Here is a 17,281-nt window from a genome sequence, read left to right as displayed (position 1 = left end):
CTTGAAATTTTAAAATCTTGTTGTTCGTAGTTAGGCCCCTGCATTAAAGAATGGTTCCGTCCCTGTGTGTGAACGTTGAGTTCCACATCGGATAAACAGAAAAAGAGTTGGACCTTAATATATAATTAGATGTCTCACTACTTACAATGCTTAGACTTTTAAGTGGATATAGGTCATTATATTGGGCTTAAGTGATGTGGTAGACTATCTGTCGTTACTCCTCTACAAATTGGGCCTTAAGTACGTAGTGGCGGGTCGATGCATTGGACAAACTCCCAACAAGTAGTATCATGGCTGACGATCAATGGGAAGACTCTCAACGCACCATTGAATGAGCTTGCACAGAAGACACTCAATGGAGCAGGAAAAATCCCGATGAAGCAAGGTGGCTCGATGTTGGAGTGTTGTATTGGATGACTTATTATCGATGGAGTTGACTCATCGAGGACGTTGGGGAGCACGGCGTTGTTGAATTAATGAACACATTGGCTCTCAATGGAGTTCTTGTTGGGGAGCATAGTGCCGGTGATTAGGCACGTTGGCTCCCAATTGAGATGACTCTGAATCGATGGAGTGGGTGCAGAAAAGCCCAGTTCGGGAGATAGAGATGAGATTTGTAGATCAGAATCAAAATGGAGTTTGGATGCAGAGAGAGATTAAGGCCCAATGTTCGGGAGATAGGATTCAGAGTTGTAAATTGGAATCAAGGAGAGTTTGGATGCAGAAAGAGATCATTAAGGCCCAATGTTCGGTTCACACATAAGGGAGAGATTTGTTAGAATATGAGTGAACGTTGAGTCCCACATCAGATAAACAGAAAAAGAGTTGGACGGGACCGTGACGTAAAATAACCCACAAGGATAAGAGTCATCTATCTGCTTTGGTAGTTGCATGCCCATAATGTTCTCTGCCTCTAGTTGCTCCTGCCTTCAATTGTATGGAGTCAATGCCCATGCATGTACATCCATCGGGCTCCGGTTATTGCAGTCTAACTTACTAACGTACCGATATATTATCGTCCAGCAAAAAACGTACACAACCCGCATGCATAGGCAATCAAAATAGTAAAACCACTTTGCATAGCCCAAAGGAAGATATACAGCAAAGCTCACAAAATCATCGCATACCTGAGATCTTCCATTCGCTAACCAGCAATTTTCAGTCGGTGAGTACAGTCACAGACTCAACTGGATAGCAACCTTAGTTTTGGAACACTTAAAACAGAGATTATCGTGTAGTTACCTCAACGAACGGTGAGCCAAACACACCAGGCCAAACCGATCGAACCTACTAAATCAAATGCCCAAGGCAGATCACAAGATCAATGTGTGAATACTTTCCTTTCTCACCCACTTTTGCTCCATTGAACTCTTGAGGAAATAGAAAAATGCAAAAATGTGGAATTTATATCCTTTTCTTACATGGTTTCAGCAAGCTAAGCCTATTTAGTTCATCTCCCTGATTCCTTTTCTTTTCTATCTATTCTCGCAACCAAACAAGATTCTACCACTGAACACAAACTACAATGACTAATAACAATAACAAGAGGAGCCAGATGGTAAATGGAGTAAAATAACTCAAAATTCCTCCATTTCCATCAACAAATGGATCATCACCCCATGCCAAGGCCTCTTGATTGTACTTTGTCCTCTCACCACCCGTCACACTCTTTTTGTCTTCTTCAGCTAATCTAATATGGGCTAAAATGTGAGGAAAAACCTTCGTAGAGGACTCTTCCCCAATTAACAAATCCGAATGACCGAAACCCTCCACAACCACCCTCTCATGCCTAATAAAACCAGGTTGGTGCATCTTCATGTAGTTATTCGCAAGAAAAGAAGTGTGAGGAGTGACAAGAAGAGTCCTTCCACCGGATAAATAAAGTGTTGGGAGTGCCATTCTCTCTGGGTGTATCAGGTACGCGTTTTCGCCATTGGGGTCCACTACGTAACCAGTGTTGCATATCTTTCTGAGGTGGGGAAATGCTCCCATAGGAAGATGTGGCAAGTTCTGTTTGTTTAACCAATAGTGGAGGGTGGGGCTTATGTTGCCGTGCCAAAAAGCGTTGCCAAATATGCCAGAGACGACCTCACATTCGTCGCAGGTGCATCTCTCGTAGCGTGGCACCAAACGGGCTATGGATTTCAAGAGGCGTTGGCGTGGAGTGGCATTTGATGTTTCGAATAGAGGGAGGATCGTGTTCTTTCCTAGTATGACCATTGACATCTGCAGTGGGATCAGAGTTGAGATTAACTATTAGCATAAATCAGTAGAAAATTGGTGCTAGAGATGTATACGTTGGAACTATGACTAACTTCATTAGCTCATAACTGCTGTGTACAGCTTAAAGTTGTTGGGGAAAATTTGAATTTTAGCTTACTTAGAAAATCTCAACAAAGAAAAAAGAGAGGAAGGAAATGAGAAACAGTTGAAAAAACAGCTTTTGAGTTTTTTGTTGTTGTTGTTGTTGTTGCCATATCATCATTCTCCATTTATTTTGATGGAACATGATTTTCTTAATCAAGTTTTTGAAATGGGACATATTTTGCAAAAATAAAATAAAAGGCAGAGATAAAGCTTACTGGGATGAGGGGAAGCCACATTTTGAATCTGGATGAAGCATTGAGCTTGAAGAACATTGACGAGTTTGTGCAACACAAAGAGGCTATATGGGCTGCAGAGACATGGCCTCCCATAAGAGCCATATGAATGGCTAGGCCCCCAACACAATGTGCAACCACATGTATTTTTACCATTGGCCCGTGCAAATACCGGATTGTGTTGATCACTGCAGAAAAAGGAATTACAAGTCAAAAGTATACCAACCTTATTGGCTGAAGTAAAACTCTAGGTTGTGTGAGGAGACATGGACCAGAAACTGAAGGATTCGAGACAAGCTAGTGAATGAACATTGCACAAAACTCAGATTGCATAGTTCAAAAATGGATTGGAAAAATTGTACTATTTGGGAGCTCTGCAATGATGCATTGTTGGATTTGAAAACCGAATGCAAAAGTAAGTTATTAGTTACTAACTCTACTGTATCATCATGTTCAATCTAGTTATAATAATCAAACTCTCGAATTCCTTCATTTGAAACGCGTATAACCGAATGGAGCCTTTAATGTTGGAAACTTACCAGATGGTATGTCGAATCTTGCAATATCCTCAATGGTGAAGTTGTTTGAAGAATTCAAAGGGTGCAATCTTGGTTGGAGTACCCATGTCTCATGCCCCTCATCTAGTAGAGTTCTAACCAAATCATTTGATTCTGTTGGTAGCCAATAACTCTCAGTTGCATAACCATTAATAAGAAGAACTGGACTTAATTTATTCTCTCCTTCTTCAACCCTCAAAGTGTTCTCATTGCATTTCCACTGTTGGCAACTGATGGTAAACCCATCCTCTGCATGATGTCAAAAGCCAAAAGTACATCAAGAAGTCATGTACCAAAAGCAATAAGGGACACAAAAGAGCTCTGCTATAGAACTCACCAATTAAGATATGAAATGAGACAAAAAATTTGAATTTTAATGCTTGGGATACCTGTTTGAATCTCATGGAGAGTACTGTTTGGATAAGGTTTCTGATGGAGTTTCAAAGGATTGAATTCCTTGTGACTTCCTCGCGGAACTTGTGAGATGTAGGTTCTGAAGAAAGTCAGTAACAAGAGAGACACGAAGCTTCCCCTCGCGTTCCCTTTTAGGCTTATTAAGCACTTGAGGAGCTCTGTCATCGAAATACAAAGCTTCCCTTTCAACTTCACTCCTTCCTTCGCATTGTTCATGACCACTTTATTGACTGTCACGTGCATCGTTGTTGTCTCTCTCCACGCGTATAATCCAAAGAGATAAGGATTCATCACCTTCTTCCCTTCAAGAACATATCTGTATCAAAATAAATCCTTAGGATTTTCATGACTAGTAGGAATATAAAATTAGGGAAAAAAACAACAACAGAAACTAGAATTTGAACCGCGTAAGACCTTGAACCAGAAGAAGCAGCAAGGAGGAGGCGATAGCGCATATATTGAGTGTATGGAGTTCTTTCATCTACTGCACACAAATCGGCTTCACCATCGATGATATGTAACTCACCGACTTCCAAAGCTTTGAATACGACATACCCGCCAACCTTACCCCTAAGTAGAGGGTAAGACACTCCCAAAATTGAACTCTTTTGATCCACTTCTGTCCAAGTCCTAGTATTTGAACTCATCTGCAATTTGAGATAAGCTGAACAAGGCATACCCCCAACATAACCTCTCATGGTTTCTTTAAATACAACAGTTGGATCCAAGCTCCATTCCAAATTCACGCTAGTTATGGAACCAGGCTTTTGACCACCAAAATATTCACCAAAAATAGTACTTTCTTTGCTCTTGTACTTTAGAATATCCTGCACAAGGTGCCTACTAACGTGCTCAGAAAGGGTTGCGATTGTCAAACAAGGATTTACGCCAACAGAGCAAGGTAGTAATGAGGCATCACAAACGTAGAGCCCCGGAAGAACTGAGGAAGTAGGAGACCTTCTGTCGAACACTTGACCGTTGGGGTTGCAAACCCCAGATGAAGAATCAGAAGAAGCATTGCAGCCGCCTAAAAGATGAACTGATGTGCTCCTATACCTTGAGACGAACAGAATCCCTCCTACTTTTTTGGTCAACTTTTGAAAGGATTCGATCTTTCTTGACAGTAGACGATCGTGAGGAGGGCTAAAACAGATCTTATTTGTGTCCTTGTCAAATGTTATCTTTCCATCACTCTGATCATACCCCATTGCATTGAGGATCATTGCATTACATGCTTTAAGTCCTAAGATGTGCTTCAGCTTGTCTATGACACCGTGTAAGAACCAGAAGCTGTATGGCCATCTGTAAGTCACTATGCCTTTAAATAGCAGGTCAGGATATGCTGTTGGGAGAACTGCACTCTGCCAAATATCATAAAAGAAAAGAGATCAGCTAAGAAACAAGGAAATTTCTAAAAACAGGGAAATTTCTAAAAAGTTAGCATGTCGGATACGGACATCTACATGACATGACACACAGTGACCACTTCTCGACGCATCAGACACATTCATAAATTTTTCTCAGAAAGTTCAAACGATAGAATCCAATTAATGTGTTTTTGACACTAGGAGAACACATCTGTTGCCTGTCTAAATTTTTCCTAGTATGCTCAAAACTGAACTCCGATATGTTTTCGACAAAGGAGAACACTTATCGCTCGCATAGACATGTGAAACACAGTAGAAGGTTAAATAGAATTGAATGATAAACAGAATAGCAACGTAAGCTTACGGATATTCTCCTCCGTTAGACTTTAGAATTAAGCGTCACATACAGTGTGCTATTTTCTTTTCATTAAAAATCTAAACCATTACATACATTATTGTTTACTAGCAGCTTTGCTATTTGACTACCACACAAAATGTCGGCGCAGGTAATTGCCACACAATCAGGTGCCTCAGGAAGCCTTTAGTTTGGGATTCGAGTCACCTGCATGCTATCAACTTCTATGTTGGGCCAGTCCATACTGGACTTTTGCCTCGGATTTAATTGAGACGCTAGCAGCTGATGATGGGATTGGTCCCTATATTAGTGGGTTCAGACTGGATAATGAGTTTAACAACAAATGGCTACTGCATAAAAACTATATATTCTGCGCGTTTCCTCCAAGTTTCGTATTTGAAAAGACGCATTATTATGCCAACACCTCCATTGTCCTACCATATCGTGTCAAGTGTCCATGTCTATCGATGATGATAAAAATTTCTAAACGGTGGAAGGTTAGTGTCGGTATAGTACATTATTTCATGGTTACTTCGCATTTATAAAGTTTCAAACTTTTCATGGTAGAAGTAGAGAAGATTCGAATTTAATGCCTGTTCGATCGTCTATTTTAACATGGATAAAAAAAAATTATGTGAGACTAGCTAGAGATACAAAAGGAGAGTTTGATGAATACGAAATTGACCTGAATTGTGAATCCCATTGAAGAGGTGTATGATGAAGAAATGGAGGGTCCAGGCCTTTCTTGGAAGGGTATTTCTGAGAAATTACTTGTGCCTAATCCATAAGCATTCAAAGGAGCAGGACTTCCAGCAACATAAGCAACAGCATTTCCATTACAACTAAACCCTGAACCAAGTGTCTCTGAGAGTTTCAATCCCCTCAATTGGGACTGGAATAGTATTTGAGCAGTACCGAACACTCCGGCTGCCAAAAAACAAAAGGGTCAGATTAAGGGATTAGTTAAGAACTTGAGTACATTTTTCAATCGAATTGCAGTAGGCTCTTGTGCAAATTTTTGTTACCTGAGAGGATGACAAAATCAGATGTCAAATAGTCAATCTCATTGAGAAAGACACGCCATCGCGGCCTTTTTCTTTCATTTTTTCCTTCTTGTTTTGAAATGTAATCTGGATTTTCTGTCACAAAGTGTACTTGGCATCCTGTTTTGATAGTACATCCTGCCTGCATCTTATAAAAATTTGGTTTAGGAAAGAGAAGACAACAAAAAGGACCTTTTTATAGCATCTATATTGAATCCAAATTCTTGAATTAGATATGTTCATCAAAAGCTATGCATAACGCAGCGATTCCAAAATTCATGTTAGTTCTAAGATTCCTTTTGTTTATCGTAGTCATTTCAATCACTTCTCTCAAAGAAAATAAGTGTACAATTTATATCGCTGAAAGGGTGTCTTTTGTCTGATTGTCTCTAATCATGCTAATGGAAAATCCCTCGGCACAGAGGCACTGGAGTTTTCGGCACAGAGGATCCTGCCTCCAAACGGGGGTGGGTTTATAGATTTGGTATATTTTCTGCACTATAGCTTCTCATAATTTATGGGGAGAAGTCGGTGATACCATACTGAACAAATTGTGATACCATACTGAACAAATTTCAGCTATAAAAATTTCGATTACAAACAAATGTGCATAACTAGCAAAAACAAAGAATAATTTTAACACCAAAAGAAATGCATAACTGACCAAAAAATGTATAACTAATCTGGAGCTTTGCCTTGCAATCCTATTTGGAAGTTCACCAAACAAAGCTTAACTAACACTGTGAATACTATGATAATTCGTAGCTAATGAAATAAAAAATTATGTGTAACATGCTTCAAGCCTATGTGTACTATACACTTTCAAGGCACACTCATTATCATTATCACTGCCCATTTTAAAAAGAGTCCGGCTAACATGAGTTCATTGGGCATGGGATAATACACACAAAAAGACAAAATAGTTAGAACTCCAATACATTTTTCACAGATATCAACGTACTCTGACAGGTATTTATGCACTTTTTACGGATATCAATACACTTTTTTACTATTATCCAAACATCTATGCACTTTTAGAAATTTTCTTTTTAAAATAACTATACAAACACATGTGTATATATAGGAGAAATTTTTGGGTGCGAATATTGCTGACGTGATATCCGTGCAGCATATTCAGGGTGTCCAAAAATGCAACCGGCGGTTTGGATGCAAAGGTACCAAATGAATTTTTAAAAAAAATGAAAATGAAAATGAAAAGTTGTTTCGATCCGGACCGTCGGTTGCTCAGCTTGGACGGCTCGGATGCGCTGATCAGATACCATGTGGTATATATCCAATTTGCAACAAAAAATCTCTCGTATTTATAGACTTGCAAGCTCAAATAATTTAAGGGAAAAGTACAAGCACCTGGACTGCAGATACCAAGTAAGTTTTGTCAGTGGAGTTTTTGGCATTGTAAGGACATCCAGCAAGACAATTTCCACAGGCCAAGCAACTGCCCATTCCTTGATTCTCTAGTGACCTGTTTGGCTTGTCTTCTATATCAAAAGTGACACTGAGCTTCACTGGCCCATGACTAGTTTCCTCAAACTCTTCTCCTACTATTTGTTCCATCACTTTGGCATTGGGAAATTTGGTGGGAACACTTTGAACTCTCAGCATGGCTGAAGCAGAAGCCTCACAACTCTCCCAGTCTCTCTCCCATTCTCTTGGCCATTTAGGGTTCCGCCGCGCCCGGAGCGGAGTTGGTATCATAACTCCTGCATTCACCAGTGAGCCTCCGCCTAGCCCGCAGGCCACTGCTGCCAGAGAGTCATCTTGTTCATATAACTGTACAATTTGATCAACCAGATAGTTTAACAACAGAATTTGCTTACGGCTAAACCAAACCAATTCTTTCTCCTTCTGTTGAGATTGGGTACATTCACCGCTCAATATTTCACCGTTCGTTTCGGCAATTAATGATTCGAACTTAAACTCTTCCCTGAAAGAGTTTTTTAAAATTCGGACCGTCAAAACACTTTTGGACGATGAGATTAATAACGGTAGGGAAACGGTGAAATTTGAGCGGGGATGTAGACTTTCTGAATTTTCTATTAGAGCATCTCCAAGACTCCAACCTTTTGACTTTTTTTTCAAAAAAAAAAAAACAAAAAGGATGAAAATCTGAATAAAACCTTCTGAAACTACTCCAATATTTGAGCCAAACTTTTATTAATTGAGTTTTACTAAAATTTTAAGACTCAGTGTGTTTTTGCAAACCAGCTAGGGAAAGTCTAAAATACACATTTCTCAAAAGGGAGTATCATATGCACTTATTTTATAGTTTATTCATAATATTTTAGCGTGTTTTATAACTTTTGTCCTAGAATTCATAATTTTTCAGCTGTACGATTCGTAACATTTTCATTATGATTTATACAGTAATATTTTGGTGTATCTCGTAACCTTTATCCGATTCGTAACTTTTTAGCAATATGATTTGTAACATTTTTTCTATAATTCATAATATTTTGGGGGGTGCATATGATACACATCCAAATAAAATGTGTGTATTATATAGTCTTTCCCTTCAAACAATTGTAAGAGCTGATTTTAAGATTTTAACTTTTACAAAAAAAACTATTGTGAGTCCTTGTCAAAAATTCTTGTCAACGGATTTTGGAATTCTAGGGATTCCTAGAAGCTGAAAAAGGGTTTAAAATCTAATTCTAGAAAAATTGGGTTTGGGATGCTTTTAGGATCAGATTTAGATTCTAAGTATCTAAAGGTTGTTTTTCAGCTTTTTGCACTTAATATTATACGCTTTTATTGCAGTTTAATCATATTCTCACAGTCATATATAGTACACAAATTTATCTGCTTTTAGCAAAATTCAGAATCTATAATTTGCAGCAGAATTTGAAACTTTAATCTAAAATTTTTATCCACTCATAAACACACTCTCAAATTTTTACTAAGATTTTGCTCAAATATATGCTCAGTTTGAAGTACAATTTATTTTCTCCTCAAATTTATAACTATGTCATTAATGAATCATTTACTCAACTATATCCTCAGTTTTGGGTTTATTCGTTAAAGTGCTTCATATTAAATGAATTTTTTTCTTAGATCCAAGTAAAATTTTGAATGAAGGCTGAAGATACTCTTATATCTTTGTTTTTAAATCAAAATGTACGTCTTATGTGAATTTATTTTCTCCTTCCTCTAGCATTTTCCGCACAATATTTAAGGAGTACTATTAGTATTGTATCTACTGGTTTCGTTCTAAATGGCCAAATAATTTTCTTCCATTTTAACAAAGCCTTTTTTTTATGAGATTTGTTTTTAAACTTGTCCCAAAAAAAAAAAAAAAACTTTCTAAATTTATTTTATACTTTTTGAGTGCTTTAGTCAAGAAGCAAAGAGGCTGCGGCTGCAATTTCATTATCTATTTCTTCAAACGGGATAAATAATAGAAATAGAATAATTTTCAACGATGCTCAAGCAGTTGGGATTTTGATAACTCTCTGGGAATTGGTTATGATGATGAAGGAGTGGAATTTATTAGTAAGAGATTACTGATCATTTGAAGAAAATTGTTGAAGAAAACGACACAGAGAAATGTTGGCGGAGGAGGGAAGGACCCTAATGTAATAAGTTAAGGGCCCGATTGGATGGCGTATGTGTTTTGGGTGTATTATTTATGAAGGGGTGATAAGATAGTAAGGGGTATTAGTTAAGAAGGGAGGGCCCACATTGATGTGATATTTATAGAGGGTGTATTAAAAAATAAATGGTTTGGATGATGTATTAGAAGGAAGGGTGTATGATGTAAAAAATTGTTAAATGACTCTTTTGCTCTCAAACTTTATTATGCCTAACATTAATTATATAATTGCAAAACTTAATATATTTAATTATTTTTTGGCAATTCTAAGTTATAATAATTTACTATACCAATAAATTAAATAATATAACAATTTTTTAAAATATAAATTTTATTTACTCATTATAAAAAAAACTTAGAATGTTATTTAGTTTTAAAAAAAATTTCAATTTGTCCTAGTTCCATCCATCCGTTCATTTTCTTTCTTCTATGTTCCAATACACCAAATCATTTTTCTTTTTTTACCCTCGTTCTTATCGTTTTATAGAGAGAGAGAAAGCGAGATAGAGAGGGAGAGAAACAGATGGAAACGAAGAAGAAAGAAGAAAGAAGATAAAAGAAGCAGCGCGCAGGGGCGACGGCGGCCAGTGGTCTCTGTCTCTTCGATCGTCTCTCCGATCGTCTCTCTCTCCGTCTCTCCGATCGTCTCTCTCTCCGATATGTACGGAACCCAAGGTACGTCTTTCTCTAGTCTCTACATATACATACATATTTTGTGTGTGTGTTTTTGTGGTGGCCTGTTCTTCTTCTTATTCGTTATCTCTATTAGCAGAGAGAGAGAGAGAGGGAGAGAGAGAGAGAGCCGTTGGGGGAGGGGATGAGGAGGGGTGTTTTGGTCAAAAATCAGGCGTATACACCCGGATTAGCTATTGCTACCTGGGAGGGTAGCAATAATTTATGGCTGTTCTTGGTGTATTAGCGAATACGGGGATTAGTTAATACAGGGGAAGAAATGGATGCCAAACGGTATATTATTTGTGAATCCGGGTGTATTGTATAATACACCCACCGTATACACCATCCAATCGAGTAGGGAGTAATTTTTCGGCGACCTTTAATTAGGAGGAAGGGGTGCTTTTATTGGCCTCTTACAAACTTTGTCATTGGGTTCTACTGTCCTATATGACATATGATTATCGGGGTGTAATTTCAAATCGTTGGGTCCCAGACCGTTTTGATCTCTGTAATAATTTTTTAAGATTAATAAAATTTGCTTTTCGATCTTAAAAAAATAAGAATTCAGAAATGCATGAGAGTTCTAGAAACCTTCTTATCAAACGAGATCTGCTAGAAAAATTATTTGCATAAACATATGATTTTTTAGCTTGAAATTCTCTTCTTAAAAAATATTTAAGTATTTGGATTTCTCGAACCAGAACCAAGAATAAGTACTTATTTTCAAATAAGAATAAGTACTTATTTGCATTTTTTAAGCTAAAAAATAATGGACTTTTTGAAATCTAAAAATATACAATATAGATTTTATTTGAAAGATCTTAATGAGATCTTTTGAACGATGCAAAAACAATTAAAAAATTATTTTCTTAAACCTATTATTTTTAAGCTTTAAAATTATAAATAAGTACTTATTTTTTAAGAAGGTTTCTGGAACGGGATCCTCCATTCCAATTTCCTTTTTTAAAAAATAAGTACTTATTTTCAATTTTCAAACTCAAAAATAATGTATTGAAGAAATAATTTTTTAAATTTTTTGCACCGTTTAAAAGATCTCAATGAGATCTATCAAATAAGATCTATAATGCTAGAAAAATTATTTCCGTAAGCACTTATGTTTGAATTTGAAATTACCTTCTTAAAAGAGAAGTACTTATTTTAATTTGGAAACTAGAACAGGCCTCAACAAACCTTCTTAAAAAATAAGTATTTTATTTCACATTTTGAAACTCAAAAATAATTTTTTTATTTTTATACCGTTCAAAAGATCTTAATGAAATCTATCAAATAAGATTCATATTATCAGAAAAATTATTTGCGTAAACATATTATTTTTTAGCTTAAAATTGTCTTATTAAAAAATACTACTTATTTTGGATTCTGGAAGTCTATTTTCTTGGGAAAAAATTTCCGTGCCGAGCGGGTACCACGTGGTGCCCACTCGCGAATCCGAACCTTTCATTCTATGTCTGAACGGCTCAAATTTGAAGAGAGAATAAGGAGAGAGAAAGTGTTAGGGTGAAAAGAGAGGGAGGTTTCAATTCAAACCGTCCAAAAGTATATTGGACGACTCGGTTGCACCGAGCGGATACCACATAGAATATACCCACTCGAAAGTGAAAAATCTCTCATTTTCTTGACATTGATGTTCAAAGGTGATCGAGTCTTTTTCATTGCAAAAGTAGGAGTATTTAATAAACTCACACGCTAGTAAAAAGTCCACCACCAGGGCCGGACTCGGGGATCCAGCGGCTGAGGCCTCACTGCTGGAACTGCAGGGCGCCAAAACGACGTCGTTTTGGCGCCAAAGGGGATGTCACCAAATTAAAGCCAAACTGATCAGCCAAGTAATAAACCAACTTAGTGCTGAGAAAAAAAATTATGTGTTCCAAATTTCAATCCGTTTGAATCGGTGGGAAGATTTTATTTTTCTAATCATTTTATTATAAAGGGTCATAATTAAATTTTGACTCTAAAGCTCTCGTTGATTAGCCCTAAGAAAGTCGTAGAATCAAATATCTCTTAGGACTAATCAACGAGAGCCATAGAGTCAAAATTTAATTATGACTATTTAGGATAAAATGATTAGAAAACTAAAATCTTTCCACCGGTTCAAACCGATTGAAATTTGGAACAATTAATTTTTTAACCTCTTTACACGGTTTATATATTAAAAAATATGGTTAAAAAATTAAGTGTTCCAAATTTCAATCCGTTTGAACCGGTGGAAAGATTTTAGTTTTTTGATCATTTTATCCTAAATGGTCATAATTAAATTTTGATTCTAGGGCTCTCGTTGATTAGCCCTAAGAGATATTTGATTTTACGACTTTCTTAGGGCTAATCAACGAGAGCTCTAGAGTCAAAATTTAATTATGACTATTTTGGATAAAATGATCAAAAAACTAAAATCTTTCAACAGGTTCAAACGGATTGAAATTTGGAACACTTAATTTTTTAACCATATTTTTTAATATATAAACCGTGTAAAGAGGTTAAAAAATTAATTGTTCCAAATTTCAATCCGTTTGAACCGGTGGAAAGATTTTAGTTTTCTAATCATTTTATCCTAAATAGTCATAATTAAATTTTGACTCTATGGCTCTCGTTGATTAGTCCTAAGAGATATTTGATTCTACGACTTTCTTAGGGCTAATCAACGAGAGCTCTAGAGTCAAAATTTAATTATGACCCTTTATAATAAAATGATTAGAAAAATAAAATCTTCCCACCGATTCAAACGGATTGAAATTTGGAACACATAATTTTTTTTCTCAGCACTAAGTTGGTTTATTACTTGGCTGATCAGTTTGGCTTTAATTTGGTGACATCCCCTTTGGCGCCAAAACGACGTCGTTTTGGCGCCCTGCAGTTCCAGCAGTGAGACCTCAGCCGCTGGATCCCCGAGTCCGGAGGCCATAACATTTCACAAATGAAAACGGTTAAAACAAACGGATAACCGCTTTTCAGAAAAGTTAGCTCTCTTTGACTTTTTCATCAAACGTTTTCAAATACTCATAGTTGGTCCATCTTTGAATTAGTAATTTCATCATGAACTCCAAAACGTATTCGTCAAACCACGGATCAAAGTGATTCTTTTTCGAATCGTAAATCGCTTTCAGTGAATCGGTTTTTTTGCTGTATTGAACTGAATCGTACGATTGGTATCGCGAATTATACTAATTTTTTTTGTCTTTCACCTATACATCGTGATATGAATCCGATAGCTTGACGTAATGAATCCAATGGTGCCGGCCCAAGGGTAAGCCCAACGATTATGAGAATTAGGCTCCATTTGTTTGGACGTAAAATATTTTATATCTATTTTCTGGTGTTTGGTTGTGTAAAAAATGAGAAAAATAATTTACATGTAAAACATTTTTCATCAATTGAATGAAAATTACTTACCCTTAAATCTTCCGTAAGTTATTTTCGGAAATGAACTCACTGCCTTCTACTGTAATTCTCACTGTTTAGTTTCCTCGATCGTCAGTCCTGACCCACGTTCAATTCTAATAATCTCATATCTCTTCACCATTTAAACTCCCCCTCTACACTATTTTGTTGATTTCCAAAAATATTTTCAAGTGCCAACCAAACATCGGAAAATAAAAGTTTGCAATTTGTTTTCTGAAAAAACATTTTGCATTGAAACAAACAAACGGAGCCTTAGAGTTTAGGTTATTTCTCCTCCTCTAGTTTTTGTGCTCTCTTTTTCCACTGCTGTTTTGTTGATTTGAGTACTTTTTTTCAACGATTTCTTATCGTATCCACTGATTTCCCTAGCTATCATAATTTCTTGATCCTTCTTCTTCTTTCATGAATTTTCTTTTCTAGATTTAATTGAAAGGTTGTATATATTCTGCTACTTTTTACTAGTGGATTTTGTAATAGAGAGAAAAAAAATTATGTCTTCATGAATAGGGTTCTGCTTTACACAAATACAATGATGTTTTCGTGCGGGGTTGGTCAAAGTACGTGGAGCGCGTTAGAAAATTGTTCCTCGCGCGCTATCCGGTAAGACCTTTTGTGGTTTGTTTGGACGTTGGGGAACTACATTGCTACACATTAGTTTGAATTTATTCTCATCTGTAACGATCAAGATTGACCTATGAGATTTTTTGTTGTGATTATTGCTACAGCTGGTTATCATCCCATGCATACAGCGAATGGCATTCAAATTACGGAAATTTGGGGGCCCGATATGTTGCAATATTAGGGCTTAAAATAGTTTAGTCAACAAACAAACAAACTGATTCTTTGATCCATGAAATCAAGAAGATGGATGCGGATTATACTTAAATTAATTTGACAAGCTCAAAATATGAAAACGAGGATTTTGATTTGGATGATGGACTTGTTTTGGATTTGCTATATATTTTATTTTAATCTATTATTCGATTTGAGTTGCTTTCTATTATGTTAAGCAAAAGATATGTGAAAAGATGTGCAAATGAGAAGATCTAGCAATGCGATTTGAGTTGCTTAAAAAATGCAAGAAGTATTTTTTTTTTAAAATCAAATCCTGCTAATCATAAAGTTCCATAACCCGGGTTCCATTTTTATTTAAATTTTCATTTTTTAAAATCGAATCGTGCTTATATTTAGGTTTGTCCATTGAAGTACTTCATTCCAAGTGAAGTTAGTAAAAAAATTAGTAGGGACAGAGATGCTCTACCAAGACCAAAAAATGTTCATTCTTGGCAATTTCGAATATGTTAAGCAGTTTTGTTTGTTTGGCATTTTAGTTTAGTTTAGTTTTGGTAGTGGGTGGAAAGAGAAATAAGCTAATAATTGGAAATATAGATAATAAGTAGAGAGAGATAAAGAGAGATGACAAAGTACTAATTAGAAAAATAAGGTAATGATTGGAGAAACAAATAGGTAATGATTGAAAAACAAAACAAAAACAAAACAAAAATGCCAAACAAACACAACCGAATTCATGTTTTCAATTAGCCAAATACTTTCTTCGTTCCGAGAGAGAGAGAGAGAGAGAGAGAGAGAGAGAGAGAGAGAGAGAGAGACCTGGAACAAAGCATCTTTAGGACCAAAGCTAACCCCCAAATTCTGGTTCTCAACTCTGACAGCCGAAAGAATTTTCAAACTGTCAGTGGGAAAATCCTTGGATTCCCATCTCCGCCCTTTCTCAACCAAACACACCTTTACACCAGCCATTGACATCCGACAAGCAGCAACCGATCCTCCATATCCAGACCCCACCACTATAGCATCATACCCTTCTTCGCTTTGATCCACGTTCTCCATGTTCCTAAAATCTATAGGCCCGTAACAATTGGCCAAGTGAAGGGGTTTTGGGAATTTGAGTTTCAGAACGATCAGCCGCTCAACCTATTCTATCTATATATATAAGCAAAGCAAATGCTGTGATGATCATATTACGTAAATGTTACTGCATGGCTTATTTTCACAAATAGTTCTCAATGTAATAGCAAAGTGTCAATTTAGTCCCCAACATTTGCAATCCCTGTTTAAATGGTCCTAAAATTCAGTGGCTGAGTCAGGATTTTTAATTTGGAGGTGGTATCCAAAATCGCTGTAAGCCCTCAGTCCCACAAAGAGAATCTATTACGATAAGACATACAATTGTCGAATAAAAGATATAATACTTTCGTGTATAATTTTTGAATTTCTTAACACCCAATTAAAGATCTTAGTAGTTTTTTAATTTGGTTTCAAGAAATGTTAGAATTATGCACTGAAGTGCTTTATTTTCTCATCCAAAAAATTGCACGTTTTTTTTAGTAATGGACAATTGTTACGGGGCGAAGGGAGTAATTAGTATGAAACAGGTACTAGTATTCTAAGTTTAATCATTTATAATTAATACCAAAAAAGATACACATTTTTATATGTTAATTATAATCATCCATCAACATATTTAATACTACTAAAAAAGCACACGTGTTCTAAAGTTAACTATTCATAATACCCAAAGATAGTACACATTTTTGTCGATTAATTGCTCATTAACATATTTACTACCCAAAAAAAATAGTACGCTCATGCCATAGAATTACGCGTTTCTGTAATATAAAATTAATTTTTTAAACTTTTTTTTGGACTGGCCCCGCCAAAATTAAGCACACGACGTTCGTGAGAAGCCTTTTATTCAGAACGGGGAGGGGTTTGCAATTGAGATTGGGAAGCGGAGGAAAGTGGAAAATTTTAGAGGGGTTCTGACTAAAAGACGCATCGCTTCGACAGCGAGACCAAACTGCGCGTACTCCAGGGACCGTCTGAACGTGCATCGCAAACGTTGGGACGCAAAAAGACACAATTTTTACGTCGGAGGCCAGAAGCCATACTTCCCTAATACATTGAGGACCATTGGTAGAAAGCGCAGCCGTCAATGCATATACGACTTTCGAATTCTCTGTCGTGGGTACTCTTTCAATTTTTTCAGACCTAAGATGGCAGCCGAGTTGGACCGGGACCGTGTGCTGCTAGGATCTCCGTGTTGACAAAACTAACGTAACAGACTTTAATCCAGTGGTGGTGTCTTGGCAATATATGGAACAACGCTGCTACTTGCACAGCAGCCGTGCACAGATCAGTTTTGTGCCCGTCTCGGGTCTCGCAAAGATGATCGGAGCTGCTCATTTTGTTCAAAATACTTCGTTTATTGTCCCTGAAAAA

At 36.6% G+C, this 17,281-nt stretch overlaps 3 protein-coding genes across 7 annotated transcripts in view; all 3 read right to left on the bottom strand.

Annotated features, from left to right (window-relative positions):
* LOC131318870 (ubiquitin-ribosomal protein eL40 fusion protein) overlaps window positions 1–17,281 on the bottom strand; it is a 95,990-nt gene that overhangs the window by 17,932 nt on the left and 60,777 nt on the right. The gene's annotated exons all lie outside the window — the stretch shown is intronic.
* LOC131318868 (protein ORANGE-LIKE, chloroplastic) overlaps window positions 1–17,281 on the bottom strand; it is a 54,915-nt gene that overhangs the window by 9,601 nt on the left and 28,033 nt on the right. The gene's annotated exons all lie outside the window — the stretch shown is intronic.
* On the bottom strand, window positions 1,328–15,932 carry LOC131318864 (uncharacterized). The gene is made up of 9 exons (XM_058348880.1): window positions 15,650–15,932; window positions 7,705–8,127; window positions 6,319–6,478; window positions 5,979–6,220; window positions 3,986–4,932; window positions 3,547–3,887; window positions 3,140–3,406; window positions 2,583–2,788; window positions 1,328–2,226 (listed from the first exon to the last, which is right to left on the bottom strand). The coding sequence occupies exons 1-9, from the start codon at window positions 15,887–15,889 to the stop codon at window positions 1,504–1,506; spliced, it is 3,549 nt and encodes a 1,182-aa protein (XP_058204863.1). The 5' UTR covers window positions 15,890–15,932; the 3' UTR covers window positions 1,328–1,503.

This window comes from Rhododendron vialii, chromosome 3a, assembly GCF_030253575.1.
Source record: "Rhododendron vialii isolate Sample 1 chromosome 3a, ASM3025357v1".
NCBI lineage: Eukaryota > Viridiplantae > Streptophyta > Magnoliopsida > Ericales > Ericaceae > Rhododendron > Rhododendron vialii.
The sequence above is the reverse complement of the archived record's forward strand: the minus strand, read 5'-3'. Positions and strand labels throughout refer to the sequence as shown.

Bases quoted from the DNA above. Each gene is read 5' to 3' on its own strand.
- LOC131318864 (XM_058348880.1), bottom strand. From the start codon at position 15,889: ATGGAGAACGTGGATCAAAGCGAAGAAGGGTATGATGCTATAGTGGTG. The intron at 6,221-6,318 runs GTAACAAAAATT...GTTTTTTGGCAG, and splicing joins TGATTTTGTCATCCTCTCAG to CCGGAGTGTTCGGTACTGCT. The intron at 3,888-3,985 runs GTCTTACGCGGT...ATTTTGATACAG, and splicing joins GCTGCTTCTTCTGGTTCAAG to ATATGTTCTTGAAGGGAAGA.